This window comes from Oncorhynchus keta, chromosome 35 (genome assembly GCF_023373465.1).
Source record: "Oncorhynchus keta strain PuntledgeMale-10-30-2019 chromosome 35, Oket_V2, whole genome shotgun sequence".
NCBI lineage: Eukaryota > Metazoa > Chordata > Actinopteri > Salmoniformes > Salmonidae > Oncorhynchus > Oncorhynchus keta.
The window spans coordinates 62,403,258-62,425,403 of NC_068455.1; the positions used below are offsets into that span (position 1 = coordinate 62,403,258).

The following is a 22,146-nucleotide window of genomic DNA, read 5'->3' on the forward strand; positions in this document are numbered from 1 at the left end:
ATGATGTAACTCTAATGGCCGAGCATGAGCCGTTCCCAGCTCTGTGCCTTTCCCTTATTAAAGTGGAAAATTGTCCTTGAGATATGGCTAACTCGCTGACTGTGACTGGGTCCCAAATGGTACCCTATATAGTGCAGTATTTTGGGCCGGGCCAAAATAGGGTGTCATTTAGAATGCAATCTGTGTCTGCTTGGGTTGCAGAAGGAGAGAGAACAGTAGTACTCTACTGTACCACCTGACTGGGCTGGAAGTTAGCTTTTAAATTCATGTTCATTTTTTGGGGGGGTGCCATGGGTGAAATTGAAATGAGACTCAAAGGATTCTGGGATTGATTAGGATGACGGATATAATAACATGGCAGAAACAGAACACACCGTGCTTGAAGACGATTAAGACAGACTTGTAAATAAAGTAGTCAAATACAGTGTCTTGAGAGCCATACCAAAACAGCTTTTAACATAGGTTGCAACTTGTCACGCACTCGACAGAACACGTGCCATAGTTGTATCACTGGCCATGGCTGTGGCGGCCAGCCGGCTCATAGCCGGCTCATTGCCATACAAACATCACTTTTTTTCTCATTTGCCATCACCCTTGAGGAGGAAGTTGTTTCGTAAGGGATTAGCAGCAGTAAACGCTCGCTGGGGTTCCATAATCCCCCTCTGTCTCGCCCGCGGTGAGTCTTCCCGTCTGGCTAAGAAACCAGTGGAACAAGCAGCTAATTCTCAGGAAGACCCAATTCCCATGTTGTGCCTGCTACGTTGCCAACCTGCGCCAGAATCTTTCTCCCTACACCTCAACCCCCTCGGGTTTCCTCCTCCCTCTAATCCCATTCCTCAAAAGGGAGAAGTAAAAGCAAAATATACATAAAAGCAAAATGTGAGTCCCAGCTTTGAGGAAAGGAGAATTACAGACAGAAAATAAGTGTTGTAGTTCCTGGGCTCATGAATAGTAAATGAGATTGAACAGGGAAGTAAATTTAACACAGATATTTATGTCGGTGTTTCTGTGAAATTTCTGAAATTCACAATTCAGAGAGATAGGAATGAACCAAAGTCAATGTTATCAGTATAATCACAGTCTCTTGACCAATGTTTCCAGCTGATAAGTCTGTACGTATACAACGTCAGTTTTGGCATAGAGGAAAGGGCGGAGTTGGGACATCCGGCTATCTTATGTCACTGCCTTATCCTCTTGTTGCCCTAGCGTAAATACTGTATCCCTCACAAAAAAAGTTTCAAATCGCGATGTTCTGGCATGTCTGCCTCGTGATTTGCTGGGAGAGTTGTCTGTTTTTAAGACGACCCTCCCCTTTTCGAAGTTAATAATATAATCCATTATTAATCCCAGACCAAGTGCTGTCACTGCCTTAGGTCTGGACTCCATAGGACCCAAGCAAAGTCCGATTTGAAGATGAGAGAAAAGATATGATGATAGTGAAATGTTCATGGGCCTGTTCCCATCCTAGTCCTCAAGGGGGTGACAAGGGGTCATCTCTCTCCCTCCTCCTTCCTCTCTCGTATTGTAGGCTTTTGATCAAGGTGAGGGGAGCCATTTGCATTGATTTATATTACACCTGTAACGTGTGCAGTGTGCACTGGGCTGAACTGGAGCTGGGCACAGGTGGGATGACGGACCATCGCAAATCGCACGCGGTGGCCCAGTCATCTGCAGCAGGCCCATTTCACATGAAACATGACCAGAGTGTATTTTTTAAGGCGACCCATTCGGCCCACTCCCGCTTGGTCCTGTAGCTGTCATGTGCTATATGTTATAACACCATGTTATTTCCATAGTGAGAAAAGAGAGACATATTAAAAATACAAATAAATTAAAGAGAGAGGAGAGCGAAACAAGTGGAAGGCAGTCCTGTGTTGTCGAAGTCATTCGACCCCCACTCGGTCATCAACATTGACTCATCCGGCTCCCACTCCCACCTGCCCTCTGTAGCTCTCGTACTCAGGGGCCATATGCGTCAAGCATCTCAGAGCAGGAGTGCTGACTTAAGATCAGTTTTTGTATCATTTAGATCACAGTAGATAAGATGACATGGACATGGGGGCAAGCGAAAGGCACTGTTGCAGGTTTGCCAAAATAACAAGAAAAATGAATGTTACTTCTCAAGCCTATATAAAATAAGTGGGCCTCAGCAACCTACAGGTATTGCTGAGATACCTAACCCCCCTCTCCTGTTCTGTGTTGTTTTGCATTTCAAAGAGGATATGTATTTTCCAAGTGTGTCCAATTAAGCCCTTTTCTGTTGTTTTTTTACATTCTCTCCTTCATTAGGATAACACAACCGATCAGATGCTCCTGAATACCGAGATGCTCCTGAAAGAGCTCGGGACCAGGGATAATGTCAAGGTATTATATCATCATTCATCTTGAGGCTTAGAGACTCAGAGGTTCGTTGGTGGCCATTACCATTTTTGTTTGGTCATCATCATGAGTGCTTTGTGAGCCGACACAGTAGCAGGTATAGCCCAACGCTGGTGCAGTACATAGATAGATCTCTGCCTGATAGTTGCTTTTTTTGTTCTAGTTGCTGTTATGTAATGAAAACATAATTGTGTTCATGTATTAAGCATGGCGAGGGCCATGCTTTACATTGGCATTTAACTGGACTAACTACCAGGAGCACTCTGCATCATTTCCGTAAAATAAGGAAATCATCACTCTTCCACTCAGAATTAGCTAAATTAACAGTGGTACTAACAGCCTCCTGCATATCTGATGATACAATATAGTTCCATAACAGATGTACTTATACCATGGAGTAATGGTTATGTTATGCTAAGTGTTTCCACATCTTGATAATTGTTGTCACTTGCTATGGCGCTACATAGGTATTGAGTAAGGTACTCTCCATGGGCTGGTTTTCAAGACCAAGATTAAGACAAGTCACGGATAAAATAAAATAAACTTTAAATGGAGAATCTCCATTGAACATTATTTTTAACCTGGGACTAGCTTTAATCTTTGTGAGGGTAAGTGTATATATGCTTTATATTGTCTGTGAACTGTAGCAGCAATAAACCATCTGTCATGTCTCCAGGTGTGGTTCTACAACCAGGCGTGGCACGGTATTGTATCGTTCCTCAATGTGGCCAACAACGCCATCCTGAGGGGAAACCTGCCGCCGGGTCATGACCCCAGAGAATATGGAATCTCCTCCTCCAGCCACCCCCTTAACCTCACCAAGGCTCAGCTTTCCTACCAGGCAATGTAAGTCGGGTTGTATCAGCTCTGGGGTTACCCTTCCCCAATCCTAACTGTAACCATACATGGGGAAAATGCAACGCTGACCCAAGATCAGCATCTAGGGGTAACTTTACCCTATACCTGTTCTATCACCTGTACGACAGGCCATGTGGAGCCAGAGGGAGGGAGGGGTTTAGACAGAGGGGAGGGAGTGAGGGAAGCTGGAGCGGCAGAACGAGTGGCAGAAGTCTGAGATGGAGAGGGAAAAGTGGAGAGAGGGAGAGGGATAGTATTAGGCTGGCGTTTAGATGAATTGGGAGATTGAGAGGATGAGGCCCTCTGAGAAATAAAGAGAAATAGAGATGGGAGAGAAAGGCAGAAAAATAAAGAGTGACGGAGAGAAAGAGAGAAATAAAGACAGAAAGACAGAGAGAAAGACAAGAGATATAGATTTGTGTTTGTAATAGCACACTAGAGACGATCCCATGGGGACCGCCCGATTTCACATACTGTTGCTTTATAACCCAAGTGATCAGTCTGGAGCCCTGAAGCTTCCCCATGAGATCTCTAGTGTCAATGAGGGCGTTATAGAAGTACAGAACCACAAGCCTTCACTGTCTAATGCAGTCTGAGTCTATCATCGATCTAATTTCCATCATCGAGAAAACCCCTCTCTGAAATGAGATAATGTAACATATAGTAACATATGGTGTAGCGTAATACAGAGTAATATAGAATAACATAATGAATTACTTAACATGTGAAAACATACAGTAGCATATAATAGCACTAGCATGACATAACACAGCATAATAAAATAACATGGTGTAACATATAACATAACATTGCATAGCAAAGCATATAGGTGACGGCCAAAATAAAGGAAACGCAAAGATTCCCGTGTCCTAATAGGGCGTTGGGCCACCAACAGCCAGAACAGCTTCAATGCACCTTGGCATAGATTATACAAGTGTCTGGAACACTATTGGAGGGAGGTGACACCCTTCTTCCATGAGAATTCCATCATCTGGTGTTTTGTTGATGGTGGTGGAAAAACGCTGTCTCAGGAGCTGCTCTAGAATCTCCCATCGGTGTTCAATTTGGTTGAGATCTAGTGAATGAGACGGCCATGGCATATGGTTTCCATCGTTTTCATGCTCATCAAACCATCCAGTGACCACTTGTGCCCTGTGGATTGGGGCATTGGCATTCCATGGGAGCCAAAATAATGGCCGACCCAGCATTTTTTATACATCCTAAGCATGATGGGATGTTAATTGTTTTATCCACACCTGTGTGGAAGCACCTGTTTTCAATTTACTTTGTATCCCTCATTTACTCATGTTTCCATTATTTTGGTAGTTACCTGTAGCATAGCATAACATTTACATAGCAAAACATTAAGCTCTATTTCTGTTGTCTTGTACATCTTTCTCTGTAGATGCTTAGTTTTCACACTTTGTTTGCTGAAATGTCCGTTTCGATGTTGAAACCTGATGAGATCCTGTGGACGCGATCAATCATGCCACAGATACCATTTCATCCCTTGTTCCTTTGTTGTGGTGCCAAGTAAGGTATTTATGTAGTGGCCGGGTGTTAGCAACAGTGGTGAATTAGAGAGAGAAGCTGGCTTGGCTCAAAGATAATTACGACAGCTTCCAACCCATAAATTCAGCCCAAGACAAATCTCTCTCTCTTTCTCTGTTTGTGTCTCTTTGTCTCTCTCTCTCTCTCTCTTGCTCTCTCAATCTCCATGTGGGCCCTGCCTGTAATTTATTGTCCATGATCTAGAGATTAACTTGGGATTCTCCTTCCATGTCCAATGAATTACTAGAGGAAAAAAAAGCTTGGGTGTCCGTGTCCTATGCGATCGTGTTCGTGTCCCTGCATCATGGCCTTAATTCAAGAGTTGTTTCCCGGTCAACGTATGGTTTTCAATGTATCAGATGGGGAAACATGGAGGGGTGGTTGTGTTCGGGGATAGCTTCTGTCCAGGCATTTCGTTTGACTGACCGCAGTGCTCTGCTAGCCTAAGAAGACACAGTAAATCATCATGGTGGTTCTATGTGACCTGGAGCTTGCCTTCGGTGAATCAGAGAGAGACCTGTTCAGTCACTAAATCTCCAATGTCCTTTAATAAAAGAGAGCTTGACATTTAGGGCTTTGCATACGGTCTTCACAGAAGGTATTCGTTTGTCCGGGTAGTTAGAAAGAAACATCCTTTGTCATGAGTTTCCTTTTTTCTTTTTTTTCTTCCTTTTTTTTTTTTTTTTTTTACATTGGTAGCACCAAACAGATGATGACAAACTAGTAATTATTTGGACAACTAGTCCATCAGTGTTCAATAGAATGAACAGATTTGCAATATAGCTACATATACTGGAATGGAAAATTGTTTACCTATACAATTGAAAAACAGATGATTATTTTGCTACTTCATTATGATTTTCTAACCCCCCCCACACACACACACACTCTAGACCTTGGGCAAAAACAACTGGAAAGACCAGGCACATTAAAACACATTCAAATCTTCTCCCCAACTATACAGTTTGTTACTTTACTAGCAGGGTGCGTGTTCCCTCACAGTGATAAGCCGCTAGTCCTTGTTCAGGGTTACCTCATTAGCCAATCACTTGCCTCAACTAATCTTTGGCCCTGTTGAGTGCGGTCTAGATAAGCCTGTTGAAAACTGTTGAAAGTGGGGTAGCACCCACTGCGTCAATTATTTCATGTTTACGCATCCCAATTACGTCCAGGCCATGGCGGGGCTGCACCTGATGACTAATGTAATATGTTAATTATCTGGCATGTAGTCTGGTGAGAGATTGTGGCAGGGTGGGGAGGGAGGAGGGACGTTTGTGTGTGTGTGTGTGTGTGCCTGCCTGCCTGCCTGCCTGCCTGTCTGTCTGTGTGCGAGGAGGTGGTAGAATATACTCTAGTCTGGTTCACAGCTAAATAAGCGGACGCAGCAAGGACGTTTTGACAGCAACACATTGGAAATTAAGATGTATTCTTATGCAGGAGAGGTCAGCAGCTTCTGAGGAGAGAGAAACGGTTGCGCCTTGCCCCTCGCAAGTGAGTTGGTAAAGAGATGAACTCTTTGAGCCTCTCGGGTTGATCTTAAGCTAAAGACGTGCTCGCCCATTGCCTGCAATCTGCAATTAGCTAATAAACTACACAGGGGGGTAACTAAGACCGTAACATCTATAATCACCAACTCCTCTAGTGTTTCTTCTTCAATGTGGATAAAATAGCAAAGAAGAAATCCAGTTTGAGGAAGATTTTTTATTTTGGCCCAGTCCATACCAGCTAACATGAATAATTGAAGTGCTGTTGAATGACCTTTAACCTCAAACGGCCAACACCTCTCTGGTGCAGTTTCCATCTCTTGTTTGTGAACTTCCAAAACCTCCTCATACCCGAAACTCTGTTAGATGTGACAGCAGAGAGCAGAAAGAGGGGGATCTATTCATCAAAAGAGACCAGCAGGAGCTCTGAATTGACAGAATGTGAAAGTATGGAAGGCAAGAAAGCACAACATGCCTTTAGCGGGGTGAATGATATTCAAACAGCATGGAGGATCAAGAGTTTCCATGAAGAATCGTCATTGGTTCTCAGAAATGTTTTCAGTAGTTTGGCCTGATTGCTAGTCAAAAAGAGAATTCAGTCAAACTGAGTCATCTATTGGTAACAAGCTAATACATAAACTAACAGTATATTATAGAACATAGATAGAATTGGTCCAACCAGCCATATTTGACCTATAAATAAAACCATATGGGACTTGTATGCTAATACTCGACATTTGATTTAATTTGAGTCATTAACCCAAAAAGCACCAAGATGACAAAAACATAATTTCGAAACCAATTTTTTTATCCTCCTAAAATGTAAGGACTTTGTCAAGCAACTAGTGAAAAAAGTATTATAAAATGATCTATGATGTCATGTTCTCTGCAGCGTGCGTACAACCCGGTGTAATTAGAATGCTTATTTAGAATGTCCAGTTTCGATTGACGCAAGTCAGCGTTTGAGCAGGCCACACTGTTTTTTTCACAGAAACATTTTGCACAAACACAGTCTTTACACAGTTATGTACAGAATGTGACCGTTTTATTTTGGATGCAATGTTCAGACATTCACAGAAGTAGCGACAGCGCAGCACAATCATCCAAACTGGAAAAATGTAGGCTACATTAAGTCCTCGCGCTAACTGTGGAAAGACTGAGGAAAGTGGTCATATTTCGCTAACTCTCAGCTGACAGCAACCACAATATCAATTAGCTAAGAGCAATTACTATTTACAATTCATCACATCACGGGTGAGCTCACCATTGATCGAAATAATTTAGTAAAACACTTTCTTAACATCGAAAGTAATCTGACTATGGGTAGTTTGCGCTCCAACGTGTTTGTTTTTTCCCGCGTCAAACAAAGATGAGAAGAGAGGACCATTTGAAACAGTGAGCGTATTCTGACATCACGTGCATAAAATAATTGGCACTGCTGCCTGCGACCGTTAAATATTTGTAACTCACGCGTGAAAAGTTTAATATGGAGAAATGAAAAAGAATCCCCCCTTTTGTGTACTAGTGGTGTGTCTAAACTGAAGAGTTTGACTCAATAGTTCACTTTTGTCACAGAGGTAGATAGATGTGAGTACCCTGAAAATATATAGATATGGAGCCACCCCTAATTTGGCACCTTGGGGCCGTGGCAGCCACTATAACTGAAAAATAACTACAAAACGTGAATACATTTTTAGCTTTCAGTCAATGTCTCTGTACCAAGTTGAGAGTCTCACATTTCAGATTTTGCTTGTTTTAGCAGTAGCACAGTAAACTTGATCCCAATACTATTGACATATTGAACCCTGTCGCGCGCTGTAGTTACGTCTAAAAACAAGGACGTCCTATCGGAATTCCTCCATCTTTATGCACCTTCGCCATTGGACGTGAGTTGATAGCCCATAGCGTTACAAAGTTAGAGTCTGATGGCACCACTGCCCATATCACTCATATCAGCAGTCATCTTAGGTTGTACCGGTGTGTCAGGTTAGCTTAATCACCAATTTATCACCAATTTATCAGCCTCTGAGTATCACAGAAACACAGCACTTTGAATGTTGCTTTGAAGGAAATTGATCAAAATAACTGTTCGAAACATGAAAAACATATAAAAGCGTGTACTTTTTTTACGCCAAATGTGACTGAAAATGTGTGTATTTTTTTAGATGTTTATTTAGGGGACTTTAAACCATTAAACCGTTACAGCTTGACATACAATCATCACCATAAAAAATTACTCCTGTTGGTGCTTTCAGGGTTATAAATATGTTGGTGCTTTTAGGATGAAGTAGAAACACTTCTCCAGAGCAACTAAAGTATAGGTAAAACATTTCAGTAGCATCTGTGTTCATTCCAGGTCAAAGGCAAGATTAATGACTGGGGCAGAAAGTGTGAGATTTCACTCAGAATGAAACTCAACACCTGGAAAGGTTATGAGGCTTACTTCCACCGAAAGGCCTCTTGACCATTCCTCTATCTACAGCCCCTGAGGGTGTAAGCAAACATTAGCCTCAGATCCCTGGACTACTTTTGACAAGGGCCTTATAGGGGTCCGGTCAAAAGTAGTGCACTATATAGGGAATAGGGTGCCATTTGGAATGCATACAATGTCAAGTTCGTAACATATTTCTCAGACAGGATTTTTTCCCTCTTTACCACTGTGACCCTATCTGCTCCCTTGAGTCCTCGATTGATAGGACTAATTGTCAGGTGAAAGGTCTGAGTGGCCTCTGGCTCTTGTTTGTTAGTAAAGGAAGTATATGGGTTTCAAATGTGTCCTCGGGTTTTCCTCTGGCTACTTCTACTGTTTCCTAGTGAGTTATGGGAAAGAAGCAAAACAAGGGAAACACTATTTTGTAAGTGGTGACTGCATCATGGGAAACGCACGAAAACAAAACACTTATAGAATTATAAACACAAGCTGTTCACACACCAGACTAAATATTGTATGGTCCTTTAGGACTGACCTGTACGGGTTTAGGCCAGGTTACTGTAGAGCACATGACAGAAGTTGTGAAAGAGTAATGAATACATTTCATGATTGATGGATCGATACCAGAAAAATCAATCACCCTTGATGGTGGATTTCAATATTTTACAAGTTCATTCTAGATGGTTCTGCACACTGAAAGTAGTCTGTGGGCTGGGAGAAACTGTAATCCATTGTTCGGTTTTCTTTAAGAGGTCCCTTCACCTTACTTTATCTACCGATAGCTTGTTAAAAATTCATGGCAGTGATTGGGTCATGTGGGACCTGGGAAAAATAGGCTGAAATAAACTCGATTATTTGGTTTGACCTTACTTATAGGTGATTTGGCAATTGTTTTGCTCCCATCACAATGTATTTTTAGCTAACAGTTGCTAGAGTTAGCTGACATTTGTAGTGGCTGTTTAAAGAAAAGCAAATCATAGATTAGGGTTTATCATCTAACATTGAATTGTAAAATACTAAACTTCCCTTTTAAAACAATTGACCCTTTACCAGTTCTAGAAATATCAACCAGACCTATTGATCATGCTAGAAGATCACACAAGATCAAACTTGTACTCAACTTCCTGTTTTCTCTCCTTCAGGGCCGCCACCTCCACCGATGTGGTGGTGTCCATCTGTGTCATCTTTGCCATGTCCTTCATCCCTGCAAGCTTCGTCCTCTTCCTCATCCAGGAGCGTGTCAGCAAGGCCAAGCACTTGCAGTTTGTCAGTGGCGTCAACCCGACCGTCTACTGGGTCGCCAACTTCGCCTGGGATATTGTAGGCTATCTTCATTAGAGAATTTAATAGTTCAGAATTCAACGTTATTGTCCAATGTGAATCGTAAATGTGTCTTTTTGCTGTCTTATGTCATTCCCAACCCCCCGGACATCACACATACACACATGCAAGACACAGGGTCAGCCACAGAGAAGGGCCCCTGGAACACATTAGGTGTTAATTAAGATCTTGCTCAAGGACAAGATCTTGCTCGGTTTCTCACCCCTAATTGGTGACCACACAAGGGGGTACTTTTGCGTTCTACCGTCCACTGTGAGGAAGGGATGGATGAGAAAGAACCTCAACTAAAAGTATGAAAAATGGCAAATGTACCTGTGATCGCAATAGCTGCTCGGAAGTCCATGCCTGAGTAACTGTCATTGGCTAGCGCTGAATTATTGACACCGGCTGTTCCGATTTGTTGTGCTCAACAAGCTTAGCAGTGGCAAAAAGTGATGTGAAGCGGTAGAACATGAGCACTTTCCCTCAGGCTTAATGGCGTTAAACAGTCTCTCAGGTAACTCAGGTAACTATTAGCTATTATGCTGGATGAATGCTAACAAAATGAAAGATAATATGTAATTATGCAGAGAGTCACATTTTTTTAGGAATGCGGTCGAGAAACTGTGAGCTTAAGCATTTCCGCTCTCCCTGAATGCTTCCTAATGGGACAGTGAAGCATTTCTTCTTCTTTTGGCTGTATACTTAAAAGGTATTGAATGTAGATGCTGCCATGATTACAAATATTATACCCCTCAAAAAATTGCTAACCTCCATGTTATTGTAAAGGTGAGCGGTTTGCATGTCTTCGGAGCATGATATTTGTGCGTCTGTAGCTTTCTCACCTATCATTATTCACGATTCATTCAGGATTATCTAGCGAAAATGATTCAACTCACCATCTGACAGAGCTTTTCGACCGCATTCAATACCATTCCTTTAAATTATATGAGGCACAGAGGGGGGGACTGTGGAGTAGAAGTTTGCAAATCACATACAGTTTTTTCCCCACATCGATCCTTCATGCCTATTGCAGTATTTAGCGATTCATTAGCCAATATCATGATTGTAAAACTTGTTTCAGATAGAGAATTGATATTCTTGAAGTCGGAAGTTTACATACACTTAAGTTGGAGTCATTAAAACTCGCTTTTCAACCACTCCACAAATGTCTTGTTAACAAACAATAGTTTTGGCAAGTCAGTTAGGACATCTACTTTGTGCATGACACAAGTAATTGTTCCAACAATTGTTTACAGAGATTATTTCACTTATAATTCACTGTATCACAAACCCAGAGGGCCTTTAAACAGCTTGGGAAATTCCAGAAAATGTCATGGCTTTAGAAGCTTCTGATAGGCTAATTGACATCATTTGAGTCAATTGGAGGTGTACCTGTGGATGTATTTCAAGGACTACCTTCAAACTCAGTGCCTTTTTGCTTGACATCAACAGGTACACCATGGGAAAACATGGGAAAATCAAAAGAAATCAGTCAAGAACTCAGAATAAAAAATGGTTGACCTCCACAAGTCTGGTTCATCCTTGGAGGCAATTTCCAAATGCCTGAAGGTACCACGTTCATCTGTACAAACAATAGTACGCAAGTATAAACACCATAGGACCAAGCAGCCGTCATAATGCTCAGGAAGGAGACACGCTCTGTCTCCTAGAGTTGAACGTATTTTGGTTCAAAAAGTGCAAGTAAATCCCAGAACAACAGCAAAGGACCTTGTGAAGATGCTGGAGGAAACAGGTAGAAAAGTATCTATATCCACAGTAAAAACGAGTCCAATATCGACATAACCTGAAAGGCCGCTCAGCACGGAAGAAGCCACTGCTCCAAAACCGCCATAAAAAACTTCACATGGGGACAAAGATTGTACTTTTTGGAGAAACTTTTTGGATGAAATAAAAATAGAAACTGTTTGGCCATAATGACTGTTTGGAGAAAAAAGGGGGAGGCTTGTAAGCCAAAAAACACCATCCCAAACATGAAGCACAGGGGTGGCAGCATCATGTTGTGGGGGTGCTTTGCTGCAGGAGGGACTGGTGCACTTCACAAAATAAATGGCATCATGAGGAAAGAAAATTATGTGGATATATTGAAGCAACATCTCAAGACATCAGTCAGGAAGTTAAAGCTTGATCGCAAATGGGTCTTCCAAATGGACAATGACCCCAAGCATACTTCCAAAGTTGTGGCAAAATGGCTTAAGGACAAGTCAAGGTATTGGAGTGGCCATCACAAAGCACTGACCTCAATCCTATAGAAAATGTGTGTGCATAACTGAAAAAGCGTGTGCAGACAAGGAGGCCTACAAAGCTGACTCAGTTACACCAGCTCTGTCAGGAGGAATGGGCCAAAATTCACCCAACTTATTATGGGAAGCTTGTGGACGGCTACCTGAAACATTTGACCCAAGTTAATACATTTAAAGGCAATGCTACCAAATACTATTTGAGTGTATGTAAACTTCTGACCCACTTGGAATATGGTGAAATAAATCAAAGCTGAAATAAATCATTCTCTCTATTACTATTCTGACAATTCACATTCTTAAAATAAAGTGGTGATCCAACCTGACCTAAGACAGGGAATTTGTACTTGGATTAAATGTCAGGAATTGTGAAAAACTGAGTTTAAATGTACTTGGCTAAGGTGTATGTAAACTTCCGACTTCAACTGTACTACAGTTAGGTACATTGCGAGATGGTTTTCATTAGATTTGTCCAGTCAGGCCAGCCTCAGACTCGTCTCCTCATATGAAGGGGAATAGATTGGTTTCTTGTTAATGAGCAAATGAAAGAGGGCAGCTGGAAAAGCGAATTAAAACCTAATCTATAGAATTCACATTTACTGGAGTTCAACATAATTTATTTCAGAGAGTGTAACTGCATTGTCTAATTAGGTGTTATGTGTGATTAATTACTGCGTAACTACATAGTTCAATGAGGGGTTGTGCTTTATTACAGTGTAACTATATATTCTAATAAGAGGTTATACGTGCTTTATTACAGTGTAACTACATAGTCTAATAAGGGGTTATACATGCTTTATTACAGTAACTAAGTCTAATAAGGGATTATACATGTTTTATTACAGTGTAACTACATATTGTAATAATAGGTTATACGTGCTTTATTACAGTGTAACTACATAGTCTAATAAGGGGTTATACATGCTTTATTACAGTAACTAAGTCTAATAAGGGATTATACATGTTTTATTACAGTGTAACTACATATTGTAATAAGAGGTTATACGTGCTTTATTACAGTAACTACATAGTCTAATAAGGGGTTATACATGCTTTATTACAGTAACTAAGTCTAATAAGGGATTATACATGTTTTATTACAGTGTAACTACATAGTCCAATAAGGGGCTAAACATGCTTTATTACAGTGTAACTACATAGTCCAATAAGGGGCTAAACATGCTTTATTACAGTGCAACTACATAGTCTAATAAGGGGCTAAACATGCTTTATTACAGTGCAACTACATAGTCCAATAAGGGGCTAAACATGCTTTATTACAGTGCAACTACAGTTAATGGGTTTTGTGTGCTTTATTACAGTGCAACTACATAGTCCAATAAGGGGCTAAACATGCTTTATTGCAGTGTAACTACAGTTGATGGGTTTTGTGTGCTTTATTACAGTGCAACTACATAGTCCAATAAGGGGCTAAACATGCTTTATTACAGTGTAACTACATAGTTCAATAAGGGGCTTAACATGCTTTATTACAGTGTAACTACATAGTCCAATAAGGGGCTTAACATGCTTTATTACAGTGTAACTACATAGTCCAATAAGGGGCTTAACATGCTTTATTACAGTGTAACTACATAGTCCAATAAGGGGCTAAACATGCTTTATTACAGTGCAACTACATAGTCCAATAAGGGGCTAAACATGCTTTATTACAGTGTAACTACATAGTCCAATAAGGGGCTAAACATGCTTTATTACAGTGCAACTACATAGTCCAATAAGGGGCTTAACATGCTTTATTACAGTGCAACTACATAGTCCAATAAGGGGCTAAACATGCTTTATTACAGTGTAACTACATAGTCCAATAAGGGGCTAAACATGCTTTATTACAGTGCAACTACATAGTCCAATAAGGGGCTTAACATGCTTTATTACAGTGTAACTACATAGTCCAATAAGGGGCTAAACATGCTTTATTACAGTGTAACTACATAGTCCAATAAGGGGCTAAACATGCTTTATTACAGTGTAACTACATAGTCCAATAAGGGGCTAAACATGCTTTATTACAGTGCAACTACATAGTCCAATAAGGGGCTTAACATGCTTTATTACAGTGTAACTACATAGTCCAATAAGGGGCTTAACATGCTTTATTACAGTGCAACTACATAGTCCAATAAGGGGCTTAACATGCTTTATTACAGTGTAACTACAGTCTAATGGGTTTTGTGTGCTTTATTACAGTGTAACTACATAGTCCCGTGTCTAATAGTCATCGTCATCTTCCTGTGTTTCCAACAAAAAGCCTACGTGTCCCTTCCTAACTTACCAGCTTTGATTCTGCTACTGATGATGTATGGGTAAGTAGAACCAAAATGATATCCATATTTTTATGTGCTGACTTACTCAGTTCAAAGAAGTTTCATGAAAAATAAGAACATTGTGATTGGACTATAGATGTAATGTTCATATGGAGCAAGAAGTTTGAAATGTTTGTATTGCGGTACGAAAAGCTCAAATTGACTTATTAGATCCTTTTGTGCCCACTTAGCGCTTAGTCAGTAAACATCTCATAAACGCTACAAATAATATTTGAGTGTTGTTTAACTTCAAATTCACAGTTTTCCACATGGTGTGCCACAGTCAATACAGTCCAGTGAGCTCTAAACGTATTGGGACAGTGACACATTTGTCGTTGTTTTGGCGCTGTACTCCAGCACTTTGGATTTGAAATTAAAGTGCAAACTGTTCCTTCAAGTCTGCATACTCCTCTTCATGTATCTCCCCCTGTCTCATTTCATACTGTGCTGTTTAAATAGTAAGATATGAAAACTTCTATGCAGTTAACCATCTGTGTTTTCAGGTGGTCTATCACACCCATGATGTACCCAGCCTCGTTTATCTTCAACGTTCCCAGCACGGCCTACGTGGTGCTGACCTGCATCAACCTCTTCATCGGCATCAATGGGAGCGTGGCCACCTTCGTCATGGAGTTGTTCGCTGATGATGTAGGTGATGCGGGTTGCCTCTTTTCCTGAGTCTTCATTGGTACAGTGTCCATATTAGGACAGCTTCGGAGCGACAAGAGCTAGGTGTCTGTGTCCTTTTAGCTGTCCTAATGTTGATACCGTACATACTGGGAGGGAAATACACACATTTATCAAAGAAACGATTGCTCACTCGACTATTATATCAGGGTGATTACATTTTTGTCGAGCTAATTGATCCCTTTCCTCAATATACCACTGTGTATTTGTGTGCAGGCTTTCAACTAGTTCGAGGGAGATTTTCCTCCTGGAATTGCTTTTTTTTGTTGCTTTTAACCCACTGGATGAGTTTCAAAGGTGGTATTTTAAATTCACTTTCATGTTTAATTGTGAGGTGAGAATTGTGTCTTTGTAGAATGTGCTTCATCCATCTTTCATTCATACCAAAAGCTTCCCTTTCTCCCTGGAGAATCAAAAGACAAAGACGGAGAAAAGAGAAAGAAAGAAAGAAAGCGACTAAGAGAAAAAGACAACTGGAGAGATTGTTAAGGAGATGGATAGGAACAATGAGAGCGGTGGAGTGTGAGATGCCATTTTTCAGTGTCATGGTTGCTTTTGTTTAGACTGAATTGTCAGTTAGCAAAAGCATGGCTGGTTCAATACTTACCGAGATAACAATGAGTTAACTTCATGGAAAATACTCATACACTGAACAAAAATATAAATGCAACATGTAAAATGTTGGTCCCATGTTTCATGAGCTGAAATAAAAAATCCCATACATTTTCCTAAAAGCTTATTTCTCTCAAATGTTGTGCTCAAATTAGTTTACATCCATCCCTCTTACTGAGCATTTCTCCTGTGCCAAGATAATCCAACCTCCTGACAGGTGTGGCATATCAAGAAGCTGATTAATACCACCATTACACAGGTGCACCTTGTGCTGGGGACAATAAAAGGCCACTTTAAAATTAGTAGTTTTGTCACACAACACAATGCCACCGATGTCTCGTGTTTTGAGGGAGTGTGCAATTGTCATGCTGAGTGCAGGAATGTCCACCAGAGAACTGAATGTCATTTTAGAGAATTTGGCAGTACGTCCAACCGATCTCACAAGCATAGACCACATGTAACCACGCCAGCTCAGGACCTTCACATCTGGCTTCTTCACCTGTGGGATTGTCTGATGTGGGGTGTTGTGGTGCTGAGTATTTCTGTCTGTAATTAAGCACTTTTTGTGGTGGAAAACTAATTCTGCTTGGCTGGGCCTGTCTCCCCAATGGGTGGGTCTGGCTGCCAAGGGGTGGGCCTATGCCCTCCAAGGCCCACCCATGGCTCCACCCCTGCCCAGTCATGTGAAATCCATAGAATAGAGCCTAATTGATTTATTTAAATTGACTGATTTCCTTATATATGAACTTTAACTCAGTAAAATCTTTGAAATTGTTGCATGCTGCGTGTATATTTTTGTTCAATATATTTATGCTAAGGACAACATTTTCTTAGTTTAACCAGTCTTTATAAGTTGGAACCAGGCCCCCAGTGTCTACTCTGCTTGGCAGATAATGCGTGGAAACCTAACGGTGCCAAAATCCCTGGTCCAAACATTGTTTTTATGCTCTGAAATGCTCTGAAATTTGTTTATTATGATGAAGTTCAATCCCCGATGTGAATTATTTTAACATTCGCTACAAATCGAGATATTTAATTAAATTAGTGAACGCTCACTTCACTTGCTACACATTGAGCCTCGTTGCCGCTTTGATTGGCCAAATTAACAGAACACATCCCGTGTGTGTGAGAGAGAGAGAGAGAGAGAGAGAGAGAGAGAGAGAGAGAGAGAGAGAGAGAGAGAGAGAGAGAGAGAGAGAGAGAGAGAGAGAGAGAGAGAGAGAGAGAGAGAGAGAGAGAGAGAGAGAGAGAGAGACCATTTGTGCTTATCCGTGTGTGCACATCCCTAGTGAGTGTGTGCGTGCTTATCAGTGGAGGCTCCTCAGAGGAGGAAGGGGAGGACCGACGTCCTCAGTGATTTTCAGAAAAAGCAAACCATTTATCCTTTTATGATAAAACTATACTATGTATAATCACATTGCCAAATAATCGTTTAAAACGTACTATTTTGCAAAGGCGGTCTACAGTAGCCTCAACAGCAGTAGGGTAGCACCGTGGTGTAGCCTGAGGACAGCTAGTTTCCATCCTTCTCTGGGTACATTGACATCAATACAAAACCTATGAGACTCATGGTTATCACCCCCTTTCATAGACGTATGACAACTTCCGGAGGACATCCTCCAACCTATCAGAGCTCTTGCAGCATGAACTGACATGTTGTCTACGTTTTGTCCACCCAATCAAAGGGTCAGAGAAAGAATCTAGTGCTGAAAGCATAAGATACAGCTAGCGTGCAGTGCATAAAATGTTGAGAGTAGTTGACTCAAAGAGAGAGAAATACAATAATTTAACAGTTTTGAACTAATTAATGTCTTCCAAAATGAAGCTGAAGCAAGAGAGAGATTTTGTCATTTTTTTAGATAGCAAAATGCAGCTAGCTAATTTAGCCTACTAAACCACCCTGCTCAAACAGAGGGATGCTATGTTAGCTAGCTGGCTATGACTATCCAACACAACACTGGAACTCTTCCAAGTCAAGGTAAGCTTTTGGTTTTACTAATTTATTGCCACCGGGGCCCGCCGGTGTAAGTGCTATACTGCTTATTGACTGCACACGGTAGCAGGTTTACTAACCTACTTTAGTTCTGTTAGCTATGTTGACTATGACATTACTTTAGCTAATATGCTGACAACAATGTAGGCTGTGTGTAGCGGTTATGATATGGTTTGGCTTGGAAAGGTTTTTTCACCTGGTCACATACAGCTGATGTGTTGTGCATTGACGTCCACATGCGATGAAGGGAAAAGGTGAGAGGAGGAGAGCGCATAGATGCGAGAAGGAATATAACGTGGCTGTTATGAAACTGTGTTTACACATGATTGTCTTAAACGGAACAAAACGAGGACAAACATACAGTACCTGAATTTGTCCAATAGAAACTCTCCTTTGCACCTGTTGGACTAATGATCACACCCTATATCAGATAGAAGCAAGCGGAAGTGTGCAAGGTGGTATTGAATGTGTCACTGTCTGTCCATGTGTCACCTCAAATGTTTCTCTTGACCTGTGTGCACCTACCTTGTAAACTTTCATTCATAGACTATGTTGTAGCAACCTCACGAATGGTATAGGGAAAATTTGAATATCATGTAGTAGCCTAAATCTATTGATGTTACATTGAACTGGGTGAATGGAATATGAATGACAGTCATCCAATATGGTAATATAAATAAGGCCATGCTCATGGAAAAAACTAAATTGCACTCCCTCATCTTAAACAGCACTGACCGCCACTGGTGTTTATCCATGTATTTGTGTGTGTGTGTGTGTGTTGTAAGTACTTCACTCCGACAAGTTGCAACATCAGGTTCCCCCATCTGAGCTTCCACTTCAAAAGTCAGCTAACTCTAATCTCCACTCCAACCTGAGCAATATCTTGGCTTCATTGACTTTGTCATATGCTCCTGTCCTTTGAACATTCATCTTCTCTCCACCCTCTCTGGTTTCTCAGACACAGCTTAATGTCTGCGGTCTCCTTTTTACATAACCAGACAACCTCGTTTGCATAGAGATTTCATTATTGTCATTGCTGTCGTTCATCATTGATTTGTTTTTGGTTTGTCTTTTTGCTGACAACCTCCCCATCAAACAAAATCATATTTTTGTTGTCACTTGTTTTCCCATATCTTTATCAGTATTGTTTTGGCGAATCTCATTCATAAGGGGCTCTGGCAATAATAATGGAGCCCATGCCGGTCACTGCCAATTTGTGAGAGTGACTTACAAGACTCCTCCTTGTCAAGGGCATTTGCCTTGTGTATTGGAAAGCCTGCTGTGTAGTGTAGCTCTGAGGGTCAATTGAGACATGCCAGACAGGGGACAATAACAGCCCAGCTCTCACTCCTGGGGATGTCAATGCAGATACGAACCCTGTAGTTGGCCACGGTCCCGGACTGATGCATCACTTATCCTACCAATCGACTGTCAGAGTTTAACTGTCACTGTTGGACCGCCTGGAAAAATAGGCTGCGACATGCCGGGATGTTGTCGGTTTCCACATTTCCTCTGTTCTGTTCTGATAGACCCGATGAACAGAGAGGAGCCAAAATGGCCGACGTAGATAAGGATGCACCCCCCCCCCCCCCCCCCCACACACACACACACACACACACAGTTAAGCGCGACAGGTTGTATCGAGATATCTGGCTCGATCTTTCTCCGTCGTCTCTATTTCCACGCTTTCATGCTTTTATTCCTTTGCTTCCACCCTGTGCTGTGACGATAGCTAAAATGGGAACGGCATAGTTGAAGTTCTCTTCATTCATTTATTTCTCCACTGAAGGTCAAAGTGAATAGCTCATCCTATGGGACGATGACTGGTAGTCTAGAGGGAATGATATAAAAAAAATTAAAAAGCCAATTCTTGAGACAAAAGCAAAGCACACTACAGCATCACATTTAGCACTTTATGTCCCAGTTTTATCTGGAGACCGAGCGAGGGAGCTTGGAAGATCCCCCCATGCTACCTGAGCATCGCATCAATCGCAGCCTGCCTTGCATGCATGAGACAGCACCTGAGTCAATAGACCAGCCGCTAGCCACTCAGACAAGCTTGTAAGGCATGGATCTGGCCAGGTTAGGGGCAGAGTGAGTCGGTAGGGAGGAAGTCGATGGGGCTGCATTAGTCACGGACATAATGTAGTTTAATTGTAGTGTGCTATATGCTTTGAGGGGACATGCTTTGGCGTGGTGATGTGTGTGGGTGGTGAGGGGAGGGATATGTGTTTAAATACAGCTGTCTACATTTATCAGCTGTCTACATCTTTTAGTGTATAATATCGTGTTTTTGTATATACAGTACATAGTAACTGTTACATTCCATTTGGGATGTATTGTACATTACTGATTATGAAGTTTGAATTGAATTCCCTTTACACATCTAGTTTGAGAAATCAGCTAACGGTCACAATCCCCACGACGCTTCCAGCCATATATTTTCCTTTTCGGAAGTCCCTCCGGTGAAGATGGAGGCGATGCTTGGGGAATATGAACACTAAAAGCAATATGGGTCAGACGAGAGCATTGGAGATTTTTCCCCTTCAGAACCCATTCAGAGATGATTTATGGGCATATAGCGCAAACTTTGAAGAAAATTGTCAAGCGTTTCGTCATTGCCTAAAAACCTCTTTGATCTCCTTGATAAACACCCAGTTGAGAGAAGATCTGTTATTTCACATATTGATCTTAAATTAGGTCTCTATTTCTTCAAATCCTTCTCGGTGACAAATGGGCCCTCGGCTGCACAAGGTCATTGGTTTGCCTTTATTATTATTTTTTTTCCAATTCACTTATGTTTCTAACTTCAGGCTCTTTTAGCCTTTTGCCAGCTTCTTGAAGTTTGACCATGATGAATAACTCTTTCACGTATAGTTCAGTAGGAATGGGCCCAGAATGTGTTGATATGATCAGATATATTCAAATTGAGCGTCTTAGCATTGAAAATAAAAGGTAACTATTTAATACATTATATGGATGGCAAGATTATTGGCCAAGATATCACGCTTGACATTTTAGTTGGCTGGCGTGTTCTTAAGTCTTTGAGGAAACAGGTTAGAAGTTCAATAAGAACGAGATGAATTGGCAGACATATTGCTTGACATTTGAGAGTTAGCTGTGACACCATAATCAATGAGGTATTTTTGTTTTGCATTCATACTTGCCTGTAGGGAAATTAGGCTCGGACTGCTCAGTTACTCCCTGGCAGAAATGTTCAGATTACTGCTGCATGTCAACTAGCTGTGACCTTCCAACTCTAACCTTTGAACTGTAGCTTAAGTTCGACCATTAGGAGAAGATAACACATTTACTTGAAGTTGAGCTACATTATCACTGCTGTATACCCAGACATCATACATGAAGCCCTATACTAAATTTGTTTTAATGATGACGGTAGTGAGTTACCATCCATGACCAAAGATCCCAATTCCATCCATAACAGATGAAGGAAAACTGTACTGCTAAATTCATCCTGAACGTTTGCTCTACTATCTTAGAAAAAAAGGTGCTATCTAGAACCTAAAACGGTTGTTCGGCTGTCCCCCTTACATGGAACCAAATAGGGTTCTACCTGGTACCAAAAAGGGTTCTCCTATGGGGACAGCTGAAGAACCCCTTTGGAACCCTTTTTCTAAGAGTGTATGACAGGTGTTCGTTCACTGCTTCACATCCAAAATGCTGCAAAAGCGCTCTGTGGACATTGCCATTGGATGGTGCCTCTAAACCACACATGTGCTTAAAATATAGCAGAAACAGTGTGAGTGAACCGCAATTGATTGATTCTACAAGTAATTTTGTTGCAGACCAAGTAAATTCTTTCATTCATGCCATTCCTCAAACTAGAGGAAAACATTGCAAAGCAACAACTCTCCATGAAAAAATCTGACAACGATAAGGTGCCATCTGTCATTCTCATCTGCCGCCCCACATTGCACCATGTTAAGAAATGCATCGTACTTTTCGCCTACCAGAAGAGGAAACGGAGAATTTATGTTTTTTTCTCAATATACGCTAGCGTCTTTGAAGACTATCCTGAGACCAAACGTATGCATTATGCATAACCTTGCTTTAGAACAGGCAGAAGTGGCAATATCTTTCCTCCATCTCTCTCATTCTCTCTCTATTCATCTATCCCTCTGATTCACTCTCCCCCTTCTCTTTATTCCCTCAATCCTCTGTAATGAAAGCAATGTGGAGAGCTGAGACTGGCATTGTAGTAGTCAGTGCAGTCTGGCTGTCT

The 22,146-nt window shown here is 41.3% G+C and overlaps 1 protein-coding gene across 1 annotated transcript in view; it reads left to right on the top strand.

Moving 5' to 3' along the window:
• The window catches only part of LOC118369152 (phospholipid-transporting ATPase ABCA1-like), a 240,971-nt gene that overhangs the window by 164,483 nt on the left and 54,342 nt on the right, over positions 1-22,146 (top strand). Inside the window, exons 35-39 of the mRNA XM_052497231.1 lie at positions 2,290-2,364; positions 3,056-3,225; positions 9,846-10,023; positions 14,496-14,611; positions 15,115-15,259. Coding sequence (XP_052353191.1) covers positions 2,290-2,364; positions 3,056-3,225; positions 9,846-10,023; positions 14,496-14,611; positions 15,115-15,259 — 684 coding nt within the window. The remainder of the gene's footprint in view (positions 1-2,289; positions 2,365-3,055; positions 3,226-9,845; positions 10,024-14,495; positions 14,612-15,114; positions 15,260-22,146) is intronic.